The 21,548-nt window shown below is 35.5% G+C and overlaps 1 protein-coding gene across 1 annotated transcript; it reads left to right on the top strand.

Moving 5' to 3' along the window:
- The first annotated feature begins 480 nt into the window (after positions 1-480).
- PSMC6 (proteasome 26S subunit, ATPase 6) lies at positions 481-20,661 on the top strand. Its single transcript, XM_054567565.1, has 14 exons — positions 481-633; positions 1,623-1,702; positions 1,796-1,835; positions 2,086-2,138; positions 4,908-4,975; positions 5,196-5,310; positions 7,041-7,128; positions 8,779-8,840; positions 8,928-9,051; positions 9,407-9,468; positions 10,827-10,947; positions 11,096-11,176; positions 16,537-16,608; positions 19,248-20,661. The coding sequence occupies exons 1-14, from the start codon at positions 507-509 to the stop codon at positions 19,364-19,366; spliced, it is 1,212 nt and encodes a 403-aa protein (XP_054423540.1). The 5' UTR covers positions 481-506; the 3' UTR covers positions 19,367-20,661.
- Positions 20,662-21,548: the final 887 nt, after the last annotated feature.

Below are 21,548 nucleotides of genomic sequence, written 5' to 3'. Positions count from 1 at the left end.
CCATTATAGTATTTATTACATTCTGAAATTTTTTTTTTATTCTCCACACTAGATTGTACTCTTAGTACCTCTATCACTGAACGTATAAGTGAATGAGATAGCCTTCTCTGTCTGTACCTGGAGGTCATAGATAGTAGTACTGTGTTATACTGATAGACCATCGAAGCTCTATAGTATAGACAGATTGCACATTCCCTACCTCACTCCCATCTCAGCCTATTACAAAGTATTCTGTGGTTCCAAGTCAGCAGTGACTCAAGAAAAATAAGGCCTCTAAGAATGACCAGGATAACAGCATCCTGCTTTACCCAGCCCAACCAGCAGGTGACAGTGTGGCAGGAGGTTTCCTTTGGTGCACGCCGACGCCCTAGGTGAAAGAAGACTCAGCAGCGGCAGAGGTGGAGTAGAGAGGCGGAGCCAACCGGAAGGGGCGGGGTCGTCCACAAACCCGCCTTTCCAAGGAGGCTCTTCTCTCCTGCCCCGCCTCTTCCCCCGCCCGGGCGGCCATGGCCATTCCCGGCATCCCCTATGAGCGACGGCTTCTCATCATGGCGGACCCTAGAGATAAGGCGCTTCAGGACTACCGCAAGAAGCTGCTGGAGCACAAGGAGATCGACGGCCGCCTCAAGGAGTGTGAGTGTATCTTTCTTTCCACATAATCTCGTGCCAGAACCCTCTTGTGTTCCTGACAAAGTGGAGGCCTGTGGCCAAGCTTAACAACCTAACCCTGGCGATGGGAAGGCCTCGGTCCAGGGGCAAGGCGCTTTGTCATCGGGCCCGGAGATTGGGAAGCAGAGCCTCTTCGGCGTGAAGTTGCCCCCGTCTGGGCCAGGTGACAGAACGAACAGTCCCAGTTCTGAGATGGAATTGAAAGAGGGCTAGAGGAGGCGTGGGGAAGAAGCGGACCAGGGATGCTTCCCAGGTTGGGGTGCAAGGAGGGCAGTGCTGGTGGAGACCCGGCACTGGGAGAAGGGGTCAGACTTGGGTCAAGAAAGTTTAAGCGAGAGATGAGACTCGGGTAGTTGGCGTGTTAGTGGAGTGGAATGCCAGACGCGGAGCTTGAGGAGGAGTCCATCCGTCATAATAATCCTCTCTGTCTTGTGCTTTGAGTTGCACTGTATCAGGCACCCAAGTTTCCTTTAACTGCTAATCTAAAAGGGCACTTACATTTTTTCATCGTGCACCTTTATTGAAAAGCCTGAGTGGTTGAATTAAACGACGACCATAACCGTGTAACTGCGGAGCACTCCACCTGTTGCCCTTACTAGGGTAGAAAGAGAGTAATAATCCATGTGGACAGGTGAAGAGATGAGAAAGGATATTTTATCATCTGAATTTGTAGTCGCAAACCCGAAGTATCAGAATGTCAATATCTGCTAAGAATGTAATCTAAAATGTGCTTAAGCAACTAAGTATTGTCGACTTAAAAAGTAAAAATAATTTATGCTTTCTCTTGTAAATTTCGTTTTAAAATGTCACCTATAAATGACATAATTTCTTTTGTGTTTTGATATAGTGGCTATAAAAAATGTAAAGTGAAATTGACAAACTTTATCAAAACTTAGTAACAAACTCACTAAGATTATTATTTAATGTAAAATGTTCACATTATATTATTTCAGTAAGGGAACAGTTAAAAGAACTTACCAAGCAGTATGAAAAGTCTGAAAATGATCTGAAGGCCCTACAAAGTGTTGGGCAGGTAGGTAATGGAGTTTGTGGGATATAAGGAGGATGGTAATTGCCTTTTTTTAGTTCTTGGCAAAAAAGTAATGCTTTTTTTTCTTCTTCTTAGATTGTGGGTGAAGTACTTAAGCAATTAACTGAAGAAAAATGTAAGTGGATTAATTGTTAATTAGTAAAGAAAAAAGAATGGACTCTCCCTCTCACCACCAACTTTTGAAATGCTTATTATTCTAATGACAATAGTGAAGGTAGCCGCTATTCTTGCATGGACTTAACTTCCTTTCAACTATGTATTATCTTCTTGGAGGAGAGAAATAAAACTCAGCCTGCCATCACTGTGGGTATATTTAATTTTTACTTGCTATTTAAAATTTTTTTTCTTTCATTTTCTTTCTTTAGTCATTGTTAAAGCTACAAATGGACCAAGATATGTTGTGGGTTGTCGTCGACAGGTAACACTTAACATTTGTAATAGTGTTTTATAATTGGTAAAAGTACTTTCATATAAGTTACTTAATTCTTGAGATAAGGAGGTCAGGTATTATGCTCACATCTCACAAAGGTGATTTGTTAAGATGTAACTAATTATTAGCAAAGTCTGAACTCAAACCATGGGCTTTGACTCTTAGTGTTATCTACTTTCTAGTGTACTGAGTTGTCTCAAGTCAGTTCTAAACAGTTAAAAGTCAAAGACTTTTAGAACTAGAAAATATCTTAGATCATTTTAGTTTATTGTCTTTTTTTTGGAAGGGGATTTAAAAGGATTAGGCCCCATCAGGTACCTGTGTTTTATATTTAAATATTCAGAAATGTTACTTGCAGACTGTACTGTAGCCTAAATTGATTTTGTATGAGTTTTTTTAAATTAGAATAGGCAAATTGAATTCACTTCACATTTTATTTTGCAGTCAACAAAAATGCCACCAAATGGTTCTGAATTAGTAGCCTCTGAATCCAATTTATGTATTGCCCTATTTATTCTCTAGGAAGTATCCTTAGGACGTACCTATAAGTTCACTGGGAAAAGCTTGCTCTGAGTGTTTGTTATATCATGATTAGGTTTTAAAACATTGATACAACATGGCTGTAGAACGGAATTTAACCCAGGGACTAACTCAGGTTTAGGGTTTTGCCTAGCATGTAAATGGCATGACATTTTCTAAATCAAAATGTTAGATGCCTAATCTGACACAGGATTTTTATGTCATTTTTAGGGCCCTCTCAATGGCAAAAGTTGGCCTTTCCAAGATATTTAATGGTTGTGTGGGGGCAAGGAAATATTTGAAAACTGGAAAATTTGGCCCTGGCCCGGAAGCCCAGTCAATTAGAGAATCATCCCAATATGCCAAAGTTGTGGGTTCAGTTCCTCTGCCAGGGCACACACAAGAATCACCCAGTGAATGCATAAATAAGTAGAATAACAAATTGATGTCTCTCTCTCTCTCTACCCCTTGCTCTCTCTCATCCCTCCCCCACTCCTCTCCGCCTCCCTCCCTCCCATCCATAAATAAAAAACAAAAACAAAAAACTGGAAAATATTAAAAAATCCAGAGTATATCCCTGGGTGGTATGGCTCAGTGAATTGAGCACTGGCCTGTGAAATGAAGGGTCACCAGTTCAATTCCCAGTCAGAGCACATGCATGTGTTGGGAGCCAGGTCCCCAGTTCAGGGCATGTGAGAGACAACCAATTGATGTATCTCACACACATCGATGTTTCCCTCTCTTCCTCCTTTCCCCTCCTCTCTAAAAATAAATAAAACTTTTAATTTAAAAGAAAAAGAAAAAAGCCACCATATATATTTCTTATAGATGTAAATGTTTAAATAACCTCACAGTGATCTCTTTTTAGCTGTTTTTCAGGTACCTCACTTACTGGCAATAGTTTTTTTCAGTTTAATCCATTATATTCAACCTAGTCTCTTACCTGCTTCCACTTTAATTGGTACTGAATCCTAAATTTAGAGCTCTTTGCAGAATTCTGTGAAAAGTGGTTAGTAATTTGTATGCTTCTGAAATTGTACTGGCAAGCACCTTTTTGAACTATGAAAAAGTAACTGTTTTCAAAAAGTAACATCCTTAATACGAAGTGAATCTTACTGGACAAATACTATCAAATTCTAGCCAAATAAGTTACTCTACCTAAATATGTCAATAAATTATTTAGTATGGTTCAACCTAATATATAATGTATTTCACATACTGTTTGGCATGTAGTAAAGGCATAAATGATGGTAGCTATGTTTATTTCTTTTGTTTTTAACATTTTAATTAAAATCTCTTTAAGGGGAAATAGTGCATTTCCTCCTGATCTCCTGTTATATTCTTCCCAAAAGGTATAGTTTTTAAAAGAAATCTAATGGGCACACTGCTTATCTTCTCCCAAAATGTTCAGTTAGCAGATTTTTTAAAAAAGATTTTATTTATTTATTTTTAGAGAGAGGAGAAGGGAGGGGGAAAGACAGGGAGAGAAACATCGATGTGAGATTGAAGCACAGATCAGCTGCCTCCCGCAGGCACCCTGACCAGGACCAAAACCCGCAACCCAGGCATGTGCCCTGACTGGGAATCAAACCAGCGACCTTTCATTGTGCAGGACAAAGCCCAACCAACCGAGACACACTTGTCAGGGCCTTTTTTTTTTTTTTAATTTATTGATTTTAAAGAGGGGAAGAGAGAAGGAAAAGGGGGGAAAATACAATTTGTTGTTTAACTTATTTATGTATTCATTGGTTGATTCTTATATGTGTCCTGACCTGATTGAACTCACAACCTTGGAGTACTGGGACAATGCTCTAACCAACTGAGCTACCCAGCTAGGGCTCACTTAACAGATTTCTGTATAACTGCTTTGTTACCAAGTGCCGTAGTCACTGTACTGTATAGTGCCTTAATAAAAATAATGAGCAGAACTATATGAAATAGTGAGCTTTTGAAGGTAAAATACTAAAAGCCATTACTTCAAAAACAAGGTCATTGCTACCTCAAACTTTGTATATTAGTAATTTCATATTTCACTCTGAGAATGAACAAAAGGGACAGATGCAAAAAACATTGAATTATAACATTTATACCCTTTGCTGGCATGGTGTTTGGAATCTAGTATTAGTGCTCTCTCTGAAGGGTAAAAATGATTATTTGTCTGCTAAATGTTTTGCTCTTGTTAGAGTGTTATTCCCTGTTTTAAATGTTTATGTAACTCCTTTTGTTATACAAAATCAGCTTGACAAAAGTAAGCTGAAGCCAGGAACAAGAGTTGCTTTGGACATGACTACACTAACCATCATGAGGTAAGTTTTTTATTCTATATATTTATAGTTTGTTTTCCGAGAGAGATGATTTATTTTTTGAGGTCACTTTTGTCATTTTTCTTTTACAAATTCCTAATTAATTTAAACATGTATGTTTATAAAAATCACCAACAGGTACTTACACAAGCAAGTCATTTATACTCTTATCTGTAGGCTGAGAGAAAATACATTTTTAAAAGAAAAATACTTGTCATCACAGATACTTGCCAAGAGAGGTGGATCCACTGGTTTACAACATGTCTCATGAAGACCCTGGGAATGTTTCCTATTCTGAAATTGGAGGGCTATCAGAACAGATTCGGGAATTGAGAGAGGTTGGTAGTGTATGCTTTGTTTTCTGAACTTAATAATAAATAGTATTTGTTTTAAGATTCCTAAAGGGAGAAAGAGGATGAAAAATTACTTCGTCCAAATAGTGGTTAACTGAATATTACACATTTAATATTCTTGCTGAGAGAAGAATAGCACTAAATTCTAGCTCAGAAAATTAATAGGTGCTTGTTAATGTGGAGATAATTTGGTGTTGGAAAAATCCTGCTCTTTTTGACAAAGAAGAAAATAGCTAAGAATAATTGATATAATACAATGTTCATGCCATTTGTGATTTTGATTGTCATAACAGGTTACTTGGGTCAGAGCACATTTGAATAACATATGTAATGTAGTTTTTCCCATAACCTTATTAATATTAGCTTCCCACTCTTACAGTAAAGTAAGTTACCTGTATCCTAAATATTTTATTTTAGTAGAGCTGTTTATTGCCATTTAAGAAAATTACAGGCTTTAGGGTGGCTTAAACCTTTTAATCTCTTAGTGAAGAATTTAATCAGGATTGCATTGCTTTGTAACACAGGTGGTTTCTTAACAATTCTTAAAGGAAATTTATTGTCCTATTGATTTCATCCTAATTTAGGATGGAAATAAATTTAAGAATAAATGAAGACAGTTGGAATGGTTTACATCATCTGATTTAAATCCTAAGCCAGTAGTTTTCATACTTCTGTACATTAAGTTTCTGGAACTCTTTACTTAAGATAAGATTGCTAGGCCCTCTGCATGGATTTGATGTACTAGACTGAGGGTGGAATGAAAGAATTAACATTTAAACAAGCATTCCAGGTGTTTATGTTTATGTAACCAAAGTGGTTTTTGACCAAGCCTGCTCTCACTTTGTAATTAATGAAAGGTCAACAGAGGAAGAAAAGTGCTTCATGGAAGAGTGAAATCTTGTCTTTTACAGTGATTTGCCGCATCAGGCATAGGAGCAGAAAGAATCCCTCCCTCTTTCTCACACACACAGACGACAAGCACACGCAATATCCTTTTCCATCTGCATACACTTCAGAATATTGATTTCTCACACTTCTACCTTGTCTTAATCATACCTTCTGCACACAACGATTTGATAGAAGTTTCTCAAGTTATTGGTACTATGAAGAGTTTAAAATGGCAGTCAAACCCTTAGTTTTTCTATTCTTGTTTTCTTTACTTGAATCAGTCTTAGCACCTTGAAAGCAGAATATGTGGTTCTTTTAAGACTACTATGACAAAATGCAAATGTATGAAAATTTTATACTTTTTCCCCTTAGTGGCAGTTAGTAACACCGTATTTCCCCATTTTATAATTATTTTGTGTTGTCCCAAATTCAAAATCATATATATCTTTTTATTTTTTGATTAACTGATTTTTATAGTGTAATTTTTTCATTGGGCCATAATTTATATTCAATAAAATGCATAGATTTAAAGTATACAATTCAAATGTGTTTTGACAGATTATATGCCTAAGTAACCACTCTATCAAGTATATGTTTTGTTAAAATAACCGCACAGTTTTTAATTCATCTAAAAATATTAAACTATTTTTAGATGTAAGAGATAGCTGAAAAAACCCTTTAACATAAAGTTTTACATAATGTGGCATTCTAGACCTATTATGAATTAGGATGTGTATACCTAATTATGCTGACATTTTACTTAAAATATTTGAAAGTACATCAAAATCTTTACCAACTGTTTAAGAAGCATGCAACTTCTTTTCTAGGTGATAGAATTGCCTCTTACAAATCCAGAATTATTCCAGCGTGTAGGAATAATACCTCCAAAAGGCTGTTTGCTCTATGGACCACCAGGTTGGTATTGAATTATGTCTACCTCACTAATGAATGAATGAAGGAATAAAACAATATAAGTTGGAAATTTGACTTGGAGAATTCCAATGTCCACATTGTTCAGAGTAAGAAGAGATAAGGGATGTGTGTCTACTCTTCTCTTAGCATGCTTAGTCCTCTTGTGCCTTAGAGGATACATAGTTGACCCTTGAACAGTACAGGATTGGGAGTACTGACCACACCCCCCCACAGTCGAAAATCTACATGTAACTTATGACTCCCCCAAAATTTAGCTATCCCCGGTATCCTCAGGGATTGGTTCTAGGACCCACAGGGATACCAAAATCTGCGGATCCCCAAGTCCTCTACATAAAATGGCATAGAATAATGCATACAGTTGGCCCACTGCATGCCCAGACTCCAACTGTGGACTGAAAACAGTACCGATATTTATTGAAAGAAACCCACATATCAATGGACCCACACATTTCAAAACCATGTCGTTTAAGGGGCAACTATATATATTAACATGCTGTGTGATCCTAGTGTAATGGTTCTGTATGGTTCACAGACCTCTGGGTATCCCTGAGACACTTTCCAGGAATCTGCAAGGTCAAAACTTATTTTCATAATGTTAAGATGATAGTTGCTTTTTTATTGTGTTGGTGTCTATGCTGATGGTGCAATGCAGTGTGGGTAAAACTGCTTATGCCATTAGCATGAATCAGTTAGTGTCATGAAATGGTGCTAGTAGTCAATGTGTTTTTGACCACTCACTTGCAGTATTTAAAAAAAAAAAAACAGTTTCACTTTAAAATGTCCTTGGTAAAGCAGTGAAAATTATTAATGTTATAAAATTTGATATTTGAATAACACTCTGTGTGATGAAATGGATAATACATATAAAGTACTTCTGTTGCATATGGGATAGGATAATCTCATGTGCAGCTATTTCAGTTGCTAGGTAAATTAGCTGAAAGGATAATTTACATACAGTCTGTGGTTATCAGACTGGTTATTGGTTACTCTATTGATTATTGGTTACCTGGCACACATTTTTCAAAAATGAATAAAGTTAGCCTGTCATGATAAAGAAAACAACTGACACCATTTGTAGCCAGTGATAAAATTTGAACTTTCAAGGAAAAATTAGAGTTCTTGAAAACTTAATCTAGCACTATGAGCTTCACAGCTTTAGAAAGCTACTATGTTAATACTTAAAACGATGAGATTGGTGGTGATATTAACAAGTATGATATTTTAATAATATATAGTGAAAAATACCAACATTTCAAAGATTTCCATAACTCACTGAATTAATAGTTTCCAAATAATCAATACTTGATATACAATATCATACATGGGTGAAAGATCTAGTTAGTGTACAGGATAGATTAATGGATTTTAATATAACAAGTTTCTATTGTAGTCTGTTTGTATATAGGGTTGATATATTTCTAAAGTTATTGTATTCAGTGTGCTTAAAATTACAAGGACCATTTTGAATAAAATTTAATACTGAAAGTAGAAGTACTATGGAATTTTCACTGGAAATTTTTTTAAGATTTAGCTTCCATTTTGCAGAATTTACTATCCAAAGGATTAAATTTTCAAAAGGCTTTTGAAAGTTTTTTATTTTCTGTCTAATTAGGACTTGTTTGTCATTCCTAGGTACAGGAAAAACACTCTTGGCACGAGCTGTTGCTAGCCAGCTGGACTGCAATTTCTTAAAGGTAAAGGGAAGAATCTTTTTGTAGGTGTTGAAATTAAATTTTATTTGAATTACCTTATGTTTACCTTAATGTTTTTTCTTTAATTAGGTTGTATCTAGTTCTATTGTAGACAAGTACATAGGTGAAAGTGCTCGTTTGATTAGAGAAATGTTTAATTATGCCAGAGACCATCAGCCATGCATCATTTTTATGGATGAAATAGATGCTATCGGTAAGAGTAACATCTTTTAAAATTTATTTTAAACTTTTCTTGACAGTGTTAGGAAATTTTTTAATCTAAAGGACCTTTTTTCCCTTTCCTCTAATTGCTATTTTTATGAAGTAGCAAAATAAATTCGGTGTTATTTTTTAAAAATTCTTAAAGTTTAACCAATTTTAGTGCATAATCTTTGACATTGACAAAATAAGAAATGTTATACCAAAATCATTAATTTTGTCAGTATAATTCTTAATACCTAATTTTCATTTTAATGTTTTTAACCCCAAATACTTACCATATTCTGTCTCTTAAATGATAGTTTTTGAGGAAAAGAATAATGCATATGAGTTTCCATGTAACTTTTTAGGTGGTCGTCGGTTTTCAGAAGGCACTTCAGCTGACAGAGAGATTCAGAGAACTTTAATGGAGGTAATGTTTGGTAAAGGGGGCTTATGAAGAAATCAATGTTTATTAAATAAAGAAGTAAACTCAGACATTTGAAGGTCAAAATGTACAGTAGTTTAAATGCAGAATACTCTTTAACTATGAAATTTGAAAACACTGACAGGAATGAACACATTTCTCCACCACACTCTCTAGTTAGAAAATGACTACTAGAAAATAATAAGGATATCTACAAAATTCCCATTTACTGTACAGCTGTTCTGTTCTATGTCTTTTGAGCAGACCCGTCAGTCAGATATTTAAATTGTATATGGTGCTTCTTATAGTGTGAATGTGATCTTGCACTAGATTTATTAAGACATTTTATGAATAATGGACATGGTAAAGCCAGTGGCAATAAATGAGTTATGCATGAGGCAGCTCTAAAAATCACTAACATGTTCCTTTCTTGCTGAGTCTGAGAGGAAACCGAATGGTGTTGGTAATTGAAGAAGATGAGTGATGGGATATCAGAATATACATAAAGCCTTTCCCTACTCCAGAATCTGTGCAAGTAATGGCAAGATCCAAAATACATTTCAACTTCTACAAATAGAGCTAGGTAGCATAGATAATGTAATGTCAAATTCTGCCTGAGTTTGGGCATTTGAAAATTACTTTTCATAAATTCATTTGCTCAGAAAGTATACAGTGTTTTAAAATTAGAGTCTCTTAGAGACCTTAAATTAAGGTATTTTAAAACAACACTGATGCTAGTTTTATTCATGTAACTGATATGTTAGCTAACATATTTTGGGAAAGAAACAGACATGTGAGGCCAGCTATATTTTAAAGAATTTATTGAATGTGGTTAGGTTTTTCAAAATTTATTCAAGGAAACTTTAGGAATCAAAGGAGATGTGTTTAGTGTCTCACTATTTCTATGTATAGTAGAGTTATTTGAAAATATATTTAATGGAGTTATTAAATTTGTAGAAAAATCATTATATCCGGTTATGCTAATATAAATTTTATGTCAGGCATATCATAAGCACTTTATATGTTAAACTTTATTCTTAGTTTTTATTTTTAAAAATAATTGTATGAAAAAAACTTGAACATTGGAAATCAGATCCACATATTTAGTTTTATAATTTTTGACCAAATGGAAACCTTCAGACTTTTTAATCTACCCGGTAGCTATAAAAAGGATGGAAAGTACATTCGTTAACATAAGAGAGAGAAAATAAAATTTCACAAAATCATCATTTTGAAGGTTACATAGCTGTCTGTAGGCAAACATTTCATGGTATTAGGCATAAAAAAGTTATATCTATGTATTTTTTTTAATGGTTTGGATGTTTTGTAAAATCTGTTTATGATTTTTATTTATAAATACTTAGTTACTGAATCAAATGGATGGATTTGATACTCTTCATAGAGTTAAAATGATCATGGCTACTAACCGACCAGATACACTGGATCCTGCTTTGCTCCGTCCAGGAAGATTAGATAGAAAAATACGTGAGTTAAGGCTCTTTACTGGCTGTGCATTTCCCTTTGTCTATGTTCAGTTCTCTTTCCATTCCTTTTTATTACCCCCTACTTTATTTAAAAAATGAAAAGAAAAAAAATCACTGCAAAAGAATTTCTTATAATTTCTTATTTCCAGATATTGATTTACCAAACGAACAAGCAAGATTAGATATATTGAAAATCCATGCAGGTCCCATTACAAAGCATGGTGAAATAGGTAAGGAAATAACCTATTTTTATGTGTATTTGCATTTGGTAAATTAAGCAGAGTGCTATTTTAAATCATTGGTAGTCTATTGATCTGGTTTCATTTTCATTTTTAATTTTTTTATTAAGTATATTTTATTGATTATTCTATTACAGTTGTCCCATTGTTTTTCCCCTTTGCCCCACTCTCCCTGGTACCCCTATGCCCTCCAGCAATCCCCCACCTTAGTTAATGTCCATAGGTCGTATATATGAGTTCTTTGGCTTCTCTATTTCCTACACTACTCTTTCCTTCCCCCTGTCTATTTTGTACGTACCAATTATGCTTCTTATTCTCTGTACCTTTTTCCCCTGTTCTTCCCCTACCCCTCACCACTGATAACTCTCTACGTGATCTCCATTTCTATAAATCTGTCCCTGTTCTAGTTGTTTGCTTAGTTTGTTTTTGTTTTTTAGATTCCATTGTTGATAGTTGTGTTTGTTGTCACTTTACTGTTCATAGTTTCAACCTTCTTTTTCTTAGGTAAGTCCCTTTAACATTTCATATATTAAGATCTTGATGATGAACTCCCTTAGCTTCACCTTGTTTGGGAAACATTTATCTGACCTTCAATTCTAAGTGATAGCTTTGCTGGATAGAGTAATCTTGGATGTAGGTCCTTGCTTTTCATCACTTTGAATACTTCTTGCCAGTCCCTTCTTGCCTGCAAGGTTCCTTTTGAGAAATGAACTGATAGTCTTATGGGAACTCCTTTGTAGGTAACTCTTTTTTTCTTGCAGCTTTTAAGATTATCTCTTTATCTTTAATTTTTGGCATTTTAATTATGATGTGTCTTGGTGTGGCCCTCTTTGGGTCCAACTTGTTTGGGACCCTCTGAGCTTCCTGGACTTGTATGTCTATTTCCTTCACCAAATAAGAGAAGTTTCCTTTCATTATTTTTCCAAACAAGTTTTCAATTCTTAGTCTTCCTCTTCTCCTTCTGGCACCCCTATGATTTGAATGTTGGTATGTTTAAAGTTGTCCCAGAGGTTCCTAAGCCTCTTCTCAGTTTTTTGAATTCATATTTCTTCTTTCTATTCTGGTTGAATGTTTATTTCTTCCTTTTGTTCCATATTGTTTTGAATCCTGGCTTCCTTCCCTTCCCTGTTGGTTCCCTGTATATTTTTCTTTATTTCACTTTGTATAGTCTTCACGTCTTCCTTTATTTTGTGGCCATACTCGACCATTTCTCTGAGCATCCTGATTACCAGTGTTTTGAACTCTGCATCTGGTAAGTTAGCTATCTCCATGTCGCTTAGTTCTTTTTCTGGAGTTTTGATCTCTTCTCATTTGCGCAATATTTCTTTGTCTCTGCAATTTGGCAGCCTCCCTGTGTTTATGTGTATTAGGTAGATAGAGCTGCTTTGACTCCCCATGTCAGGGCACCTGTTACATTGAAAGGGGTGGAGCCTTACGTATTTGCCAGGGTAGTGTAACCTGCTTCGTTATTCTGTGTCCCTGTATGTGGGGAAGTGGTCAGAGAGGGAACAATGCCATTTGGTGGTCTCTCGCCCTGTTTCCAGTCACTTCCCCCACTTCCTGTAAGTGACTGGTGCCTTTCTAGCTGCTGCTCTGGTGCTGATTACCAGAGTGGGTGGGTTTGCATACATTCTAGGACCCTGTGAGCCTTTTAAATGGACTGTCCTGAGAGACTGGCAGTTTCTTCTGCCACCCCAACCCCCGCTGGTTTTTACAGCCAGAGGTTAGGAAGCTTTATTTTCCGGTGCTGGAACCCTAGGCAACATGGTCTTGCCCCAGGCTGGGATTGCTCACTCCCTAGTTGTTTCCCGGTTTTTATCTGCCTCACATGAATGTGGGACCGCTCACCCGCTGGCCACTGCTGTACCACACTGTGTCCTCTGTCCCTCCTACCCATCTGGATGACTGTCTCTTCTTTAAATCCTTGGTTCAGACTTCCATACAGTTTGATTTTCTAGCAGTTCTGGTTGTTTTTTGTTTTTAGATTGGTTGCTTTCCTTGGTTGTGCAGGAAGGCTGAGCAAGTTTACCTACGCCTCCATCTTGGCCATAAATTCTGCTTTATAACTCAAATCTGGTTTTAAATCCAGCAATATTTATTGACTATCAACTCTATGTTAGGAATTTTTCTAAGTGCAGGGTATATAGTAGTGAATGAAACTGACAGATTTCTGCCTTTAGAATGTATGTTCTTGTCAGGAAAAGAAAAAATGAATAAAATATATAATGTAATGGGTTTTAGTAAGTGCTGTGGAGAAAAATAGAGCACGAAAAGGGGTCTAGGTAATGCCAGGAGCAGGTGTGCATGTGTGCCTGTGTGCATGAGTGTGTGTATAAATAAAAATGGAGGTGGGGAGGGGGAGTTCTTACCAAGAGATTAGTAATGTTTAAGCAATCACCTGCAAAGGTGAAGGAACTAAATACAGATATTTGAGGGGAAATCATGCAGAGGGAGCAGCAAATAAGGAGGCTTTGAAGAAAGTATTTTTCTGGAACCAAGGTGTTAGTGGCAGAGTAAATGGGACAGTAGTAGCAAGTGAAATCATAAAAGTAATGAGGACCAGATTGTGTACAGCTTTATTGAGGCCCCCTTGCAGGAACTTTGACTTTTATTTTAAAAGATATGGATGGATGCCATTGGAGGATTATGAGCACAGAAATGATCTTTTTCTTATTTTAAAATTTTTATTGTAGAAAATTAGAAATAATAAAAGTAGAAATAAGGTTATAATGAAATTCTAACCCCAGGTACTTAACTCATCACCCAGCCTCAATAACTATTAACTCTACAGATGAAACTTTTCATCTTTAATGTTACCCACCCCTCATCTTCCCTCTATTTTTAAAAAGCAAATTTCAGCATTATATCTGTAAATATTTCATTTCACCTGTAAATATTTCAAAATTCACTTAGTTTAAATAAAGTTATTCTAGCTACATAAAAAAAGAAGAGAAGCCAGAGAATTAGTTAGGAGGTTATTTCATTGATCCAGGCAAAGCTGATGGTGATTTGGTCCAAGGTGGTAGTAGTATTTTAAAGTAATGAGATTTTTGGATATATTTTGAAAATAGAGGTGAAAGAATTTGCTGATGAGTTGCACGTAGCATGTGAGCTAAACCAGAAAAGACATACATTTTTGACTCAAACAATTGAAATGATGAAGTTACTATCAATAAAAATAAGGGAAGACTAGAAAGATTTGGTTTTAAAGGGAGAATAAGGAATTTGATTCTGAGTATATTAAATTTGAGATGCCAATTAGATATCCAGATTAGATGCTGATTAGTAATTCTGTATGCATCAACAGTTTATTGGGGTGGTCTATACTGGAGATAGAAATTTGGATAATAGCATAAAAATGGTTATTAAAGTCTTGAGATTAGATGAGATTTCTGAAGAAGTGAATGTGGATAGAGAAGAGATTCAAAGATTGAGCTAATTCTGACATTAAAAAGTTGAAATGAAGAACCATAAAAGGAGATTGAGATAGTATAGTCACAGAGGTAGGAGTAGAACCAGGAGCTGGGGGTGTCCTAGAAGATAAATTGAAGAAATGGTTATGGGGGATTAATTCCCTGTCAAATGCTGATAATGGGTCAGATAAGAGTTCTGAGAACAGACCTTTGGATTTATTATGTAGAGAGCATCAGTGACTTATCAAAAGTAAATTTTGGAGTGGTGGGAATGAAGGCCTACTTCAAATGGGTTTCAGAGAGATTGGGAGGGGAGATATTGAGTTTAGACATTTCTTTCAAGGAGTTCTGTAGCGAAGGGGAGAAGAGAAGAAATAGAGCTGTAGCAGAAATGGAGATGAGGATTTGGGGGAGTATTCATAAAGATAGAACATAATTTTTATGCTGATGCGAGTGATCTAGGAGAACAAGAAATTGAAAATGCACTTTCCTTGAAGAGGGGCTGGTCCTGTCTATGAGCATAGACTTCATCTACAAGAATAGGAGGGAAGGCAGAATATATAGATGCTGCTGATGACAGGTTCTCAAATATGGCAGGAACTTGTAGAATTTTTCTTCTGAATGTGTTTATTTTCTAAGTGAAATAGAAAGCAAGTTCAGAGTGAAGATGGGAAAGGATTGTTAGAGATGTGAGGACAGGGGAGGGGTTATGAAGTAGTTTTTTATAGATTTGAAAGACACATAGGGTAGAGGCCAACACACCATGGCTTGTGGGCCAAATACTACCTGCCTTCTGTTTTTGTAAATAAAGTTCTGTTATAACACAACCATTTATTTGTAGCTTGTCTGTGACTGCTTTCCCACTCTAACAGCAGAAATGAGTAGTTTTGACAAAGACCATATTGCCTACAAAGCCTAAAAAATATTTACTACCTGGCCCATTACAGAAAGTTTGCTGACCTCTGGACTCTAGTATAATTACGGAACACTTCTAAAAACCCTTTATAAGTTAATGGTCTAAAGTAATTAAAAATAGTTTATTATCGTCTCAGTAATTTTCTCATTACTCATGTGAAAGAGTTTTGAGCTGAAAAGCCTGGGCTGAACTAAAAATGTCAATTTATAGATTTCTTCTAATACTGAGCTCTTGGTAGGTGCCAGATACTGTGTTAACCTTGAGAATCCCTAATCTCAAAAAGTTTACAGTTAATTTAAACCTGAATGAAGACAAATGAATGAATATCTGTATGATTTCTAATAGAAATTGCCATAGTCTAAATTGCCTGATAAAGGATGTCTCATCAGAGTTACTTACATTGTATTGGCCTATGCTGTCTCTCATTTTTCTTCCTATTCTGTATCAAGTCCATAACTGCTTTCCCAAACCAGCAGTTCTTCAAGTCTGTCATGTGAATAGAAAAGTCATCTGATACCACTTGGAGCCTACACAAAAACTAGAGAAGATACCCAGTGCTTGATCTAGCATTTGAAAATTCCATCATAAAATTATTTCTGATGGCTCTTTTTGGTATATTTATATTTGGCTTATGTGATTAAATTCCATTGTTACAGTTTGTTTTAGATGCATTGGTTTATTCACATTAAAGATTTGGTTACAGTTTTAATGAATTACAGCTTGACAGATAATCTGAAGTTCACATGTGTGTAACTGTTTCATTGCATAGAAAATTAAGATGCTTTCAGATATTGACCTTATTTCTTGGTTCTAAAGTTTTTCAGAAGTATGTTTATTTCTGCTTGGTGCCAGTTTACTTAACAGAAGTATAGCTTTTGGTTGTTAATACTGTGGAACATTAACAGAGTTGAGGCCTAACTGATCAAATTCAAAGCAAGCTCTTCCGTTTAAATTTTTCATGTGAGCATAAATCAAAAAGAGGTCTCTTTATAAATTAATTTCCAGTATTTTTTCCTAAACAGATTATGAAGCAATTGTGAAGCTTTCAGATGGCTTTAATGGTGCAGACCTGAGAAATGTTTGTACTGAAGCAGGTATGGTTTTAAAGTACAGTTTTTGCTATTGATTTTTATTTAATTTGCTAGAAACATGTTGAGTTTGTCTAAAAGCAGAATCTGGGCTTTGTAAGGAGTTGGGTGTTTGTTTTTGAGGGACAGATGACAAGAAGCAGGAGAGAACAGGGCAAGAGAGATGGGAAAAGGGAAAACTATTACAAGGGTTTACCATTTGGGTGGGGATGTTGACTTTGATGAGACTCTCAGAGAAACATACAGAATGTCATTTAGGATTACCCAGCTAAAAGATAGAAGACTGGCATTTATTTACCAGCTCTCATCGTCCATTGGATGAGATTTGCCTTTTGCACCTCTGGATGCCTTAGAGTAGAATATGGAAAGGCGTGCATGTGATAGGTTCGCTGAAGTAAGTGGGAGGCTGTACAGAACTGTGCACCCCTACCCACTGCTGAACTGAGACTGGGTCAGCACCAGAGGAATCTGCTCCCAAGTGGATGACATACTTTCTGATGCTAGTCTGTCACTACTAAGCTTTCAAGATTGATTTATGAATTTTGTGTTCATTTGACTTGCAAAAAAAATAGTTTTTAAATATAATTTTCTCTATGGGTTTTGTGTCTTATTTTTACTTCTGGTATCAGGTGGCTTTAAAACTCTACATAGAGTCAGTTAGTCTTTGTCCTCCACACAGAATCTTAAAATTGAAAAAATTAATGTCTATGATAAGTGTTACAGTATATGATTTCCTATTTTTCATATCACCTTTGGGTTATTTTAACATTTCTTGTAAATTCAACACAGCATTTAAAGGGCCTGGTTTCTCAGGCATGGCTTTTCCATAGGAATGTTTTTGTGGGTATATTGTGACTCGTTATCTGAATCAAAGATCTATAGGTCTAGAAACCCTCAGTATGAATCAGAGTAAATCATGCTCACAAAGACTTATTAATGAACAAAAATGTTATAAGAGGTAAATCGTTATGTGATTTGAACTACTTGAAATAATTTATGACATTCCCTTTCCAAAATCTACACTGACCAACTTAGTATTGAAAGATTGCTTTAGTGAAAATGGAATTCAAACAAAAGCTGTGTCATAATCTCAAAAGCTGATACTATCAAATTATGAGGATCTCCTTTTTGGTCCACATATGTAAAAAATTATTTTTAGCTATTTCCAACAAAGAACTATAACTTCTGTGTGGATTAGAATGTTAGCTTTTTAATTGGGTGGGACATTCACATCTGGAGATATATTGAAATTCTTTTTTTTTATTAGACTTCAAACTTTTTTTTGTTAACATACTTTCTGTAAGTTAAAACACTGTATTCAGTTACAGTTGTATTTTCCTTTCAAATCTAGAGATTATCATACTTTCTCGATTAGTATGTATCTCAGATTCACTCATTCACTAAACGATTTTGAAACACAGATTTGGAAATAATTTATCTAATTTAGTTGTAGCTTTCTAAACAGATTTTAAAACCTCAGTATTAAAAAATCATTTAAAAAATTTTCTATTCACCTCATTTCTAAGGACAACATAGGGTAGCTATTTTCAAGGCTCCTTGTAATTAGAAATCTTGAAGGAGAAGATAGGAAATAACCCTTGAAATCTTCTTTTCAAACCCACTCATTTTATATAAGTGAAAATTCAATATAAGCAGATCCTCAATGACAATATTAGTAGGATTCATTTAATTATTGATACCTTATCAGCTGTAGCTTATCTTGAAATTAGGAGTCTCTCAAAACCTGAGATCTATATCCATGATACAACTACATAAAGTTAAAAAGGAAAAAAAAAATGTTATTCCCTTGTCACTTAATATCTTACAAGTCATGTCAAAAACTTGAAAGAAAAAAATGAATTGTGGTACTTGAATAAGAGAGTCATAAAAATATCAATTTGTATATAAATAGGGTAATTTTGATACGTGAATAATAGCTCTGAATTTTGTTAAAGCCCACTGTTGGCTTTTTAAAATGTCCCATTCTCTATGCTTTTGATTATTCATAAGTAAGGGCTATCAGAATTACTGGAGGTGTTTTGTGTTTTCCCAAACCATACATGGGCTCCTTCCTTCCATGGAACTGCTGCCTGTAGAGGTAAGAAACCAGCTTAGCCCTGGCTGATGTGGCTCAGTGGATTGAGCGCTGGCCTGTGAACTGAAAGGGCACTATTTTGATTCTCAGTCAGGGCAGGTGTGTGGGTTGTAGGTCAGGTCCCCAGTTGGGGCCTGCAATCGAAGTTTCTCTCCCTTTTTTCCTCCCTCCTTTCCACTCTCTAAAAATAAATAAAATCTTTTTTTTAAAAAAAGACTTGTCTGCTTAAAATGTGTTTGTTTTGTTTATAGTTGGGTTTGATTTTGTTTTTTCAAGATGCCACTAGATACAGGGATTGTGTGATTTGGATTTTAAATACACAGATAATTGTCTCATTGTTTTCTAGCTTTTGGTTAGAAAATAAGGCTCATGATAGCTATGGAAACTTATTGAACAATGATAGTGATTTTCAACTAATCAGAACTACTGATTCAGAAGTAGTAAATCTAGGTTTCTTCACATTTATTCCATAGAATTATATTATTTATGTTTCTTATAATAAATAATTTACATATTATATAAAGGAGTCATATTGTTTTATTCTCCACAGGTATGTTTGCAATTCGTGCTGATCATGATTTTGTAGTACAGGAAGACTTCATGAAAGCAGTCAGAAAAGTGGCTGATTCTAAGAAGCTAGAGTCAAAATTAGACTACAAACCTGTGTAATTTACTGTAAGGATTTTGATGGCTGCATGACAGACATTGGCTTAATGTAAAAATAAAGTTAAGGAAAATAATGTATGTATTGGCAATGATCGCATTAAAAGTATATGAATAAAAATGTGAATAACAAAAACTAGTAATTCAGTAATTCTGCATTTACGATTGGTATAGAAGAAATGTATATTTGTTAATGCTGCATTTATTGCAGCAGAAATTATAAACGGAGTATATTGTAACTTTTCGTATTTGCCGTGTGAGCATTTTGTAAAACATTGAAAATGGTTTGAGACAGTAGTACAAAGAGCATTTCTGATGACTTATTTTATATCATTTGTTTTCCTCATCCTAAAAAGTTGAATAAAATCTGTTTGATTCAGTTCTACACATACTGTCTTTTATAAGAGTACATTTACTATAGTTCTTTAGGTTCTTTAGTAAGTAAACTGAGGTACAGTTGTATTTAGATTGTTGGCTTTTGAATTTTAATATAAAATAGTACCTATACTGTTTTCATAATAGTATGTTGTTAGGTGTTTTTATGTCAATACCTATATATTCTTCCTTCCAGAAAGTATTCAATTTTCACCTACTATGATTAGGCTATGTAATAGTTAATTGAAATAGCACATGTGCATCCATAACTTTAAAGATTATGATTGAAAGTAATATTTATTAATAAATATGACTTGGTTTTCTTAAGTATATGAGATGATAGTTCCTTTTTTGGAATGTTAAGGTCTGGGCCCTCTTCCCAGAAAAGTTCACACATAATCATATACAATTTTGCAACTACTAAAACTTAAGGAGATTTATTATTTCCCAAGCCCACCCATGAACTCTATAGGTAACTATGGATACCAGAATAAGAGTGTCTGATGTGAGTAGGGGATGTTGATAGCAGAAATGTTCAAAATAAAAGTTCTGTGACCTGTACATGGTTCTTTCTCATATCATGTGGCAATTAAAGCTTTTAACAGATTACAATAGGAAATCATCATTGGGCATCAAGTAAAATTATTAAAGGTGTTAACAAAAAAAACTTGACTTTGGGTTCATAAATACTGAAAAACGAACTATAAATGACCTGGGTAATTACACTCATTCCTCAAATTAAAAACTAGCAGAGTATTGTATACCTTTTTATAATCTTAAAAGATAGAAAACAGGATACATAGTGGAAAATGGATCACTCAAGCTAGCTACCTATTACTCAAATTGCTGAACAGTTCCATTTCTATATATGTTGACAGGGCGTTTCATAAATAGGACAATATAAAAAGTAATAGGATATTTGTGTGTGGGGGAGTCTAGGTCAAATATCAATGTGATTCTTTTTAATTTATCCACTGTAATTTGTAATTAATAAATGACTTTTTTTTTTTACTTTGGTTGTGGTTTTTTTCAAGAATCAGTTTTGTGTACAAACCTTAAAAGTTTTATTTTCCTCACCTGTTTAATACAAAAAGGGTAATAGTATCTCCCTAGGCTCAGAGAAAACACTATGTGCCTAATCTTTATTAACAAGACAGTATTAACTAGAGTCCCTTTTAAAAGATACCGAAAGCCATGTAGTTTATCCCCAACTTGAACTATTAATAAACTTCAAATTGGAGAGATCTTTCTTCAGTATTATGTACAACTTACTGAGTGAGCTATCGATTCCATTTCTGTTTCCTTAGGACTTTTTCTATTTGCCATTTCTTGAGATTTTCTAGTTGTCATATACCCAAGCCCACCGTTTAAATTTGCTTAAAAGTGATGGGTGTTTCATTTTGTGTAGAATTAACAATTTCAAAATAAATGCTTCACTCTTTACTCTTTTGGTTGTAAGATCAGCATTCTGAGAAGGGGGAAACTATGGTTTTCCTTGCGGATGCCAACTACTGGTAGCTAGGGTGTTTTGACCATTCTTATGCCAAAGGAGAGACCTGTGCCTGCCTGGAAAGGGCCAAACTGGTTTGGATTGCCCAGGACCTTCAGACGTTCCCTCCCTCCTGCCGCAGCCCCGCCTCCCCGACAGCCGGTGAGAATGAGCGGGGCGCTCTCTGACGCTCCGCCCTCCCGCGCCTGCGCTCTCGCGAAGGGGCGGGGCGCCGGCGCGCTGACACCTGGTGGCCGCGGCGGGGCGGGACGAAGGCGCGCGTGGACTGGGATTGGCTGGGACGGCTTGGGGAGGGCGGAGGGG

Source organism: Pteronotus mesoamericanus, unplaced genomic scaffold (assembly GCF_021234165.1).
Source record: "Pteronotus mesoamericanus isolate MK-2021 breed Mesoamerican mustached bat unplaced genomic scaffold, CSHL_Meso_final contig_182, whole genome shotgun sequence".
Classification (NCBI taxonomy): domain Eukaryota; kingdom Metazoa; phylum Chordata; class Mammalia; order Chiroptera; family Mormoopidae; genus Pteronotus; species Pteronotus mesoamericanus.
The sequence above is the reverse complement of the archived record's forward strand: the minus strand, read 5'-3'. Positions and strand labels throughout refer to the sequence as shown.

Bases quoted from the DNA above. Each gene is read 5' to 3' on its own strand.
- PSMC6 (XM_054567565.1), top strand. From the start codon at position 507: ATGGCCATTCCCGGCATCCCCTATGAGCGACGGCTTCTCATCATGGCG. The intron at 4,976-5,195 runs GTAAGTTTTTTA...TTGTCATCACAG, and splicing joins ACTACACTAACCATCATGAG to ATACTTGCCAAGAGAGGTGG. The intron at 9,052-9,406 runs GTAAGAGTAACA...GTAACTTTTTAG, and splicing joins GGATGAAATAGATGCTATCG to GTGGTCGTCGGTTTTCAGAA.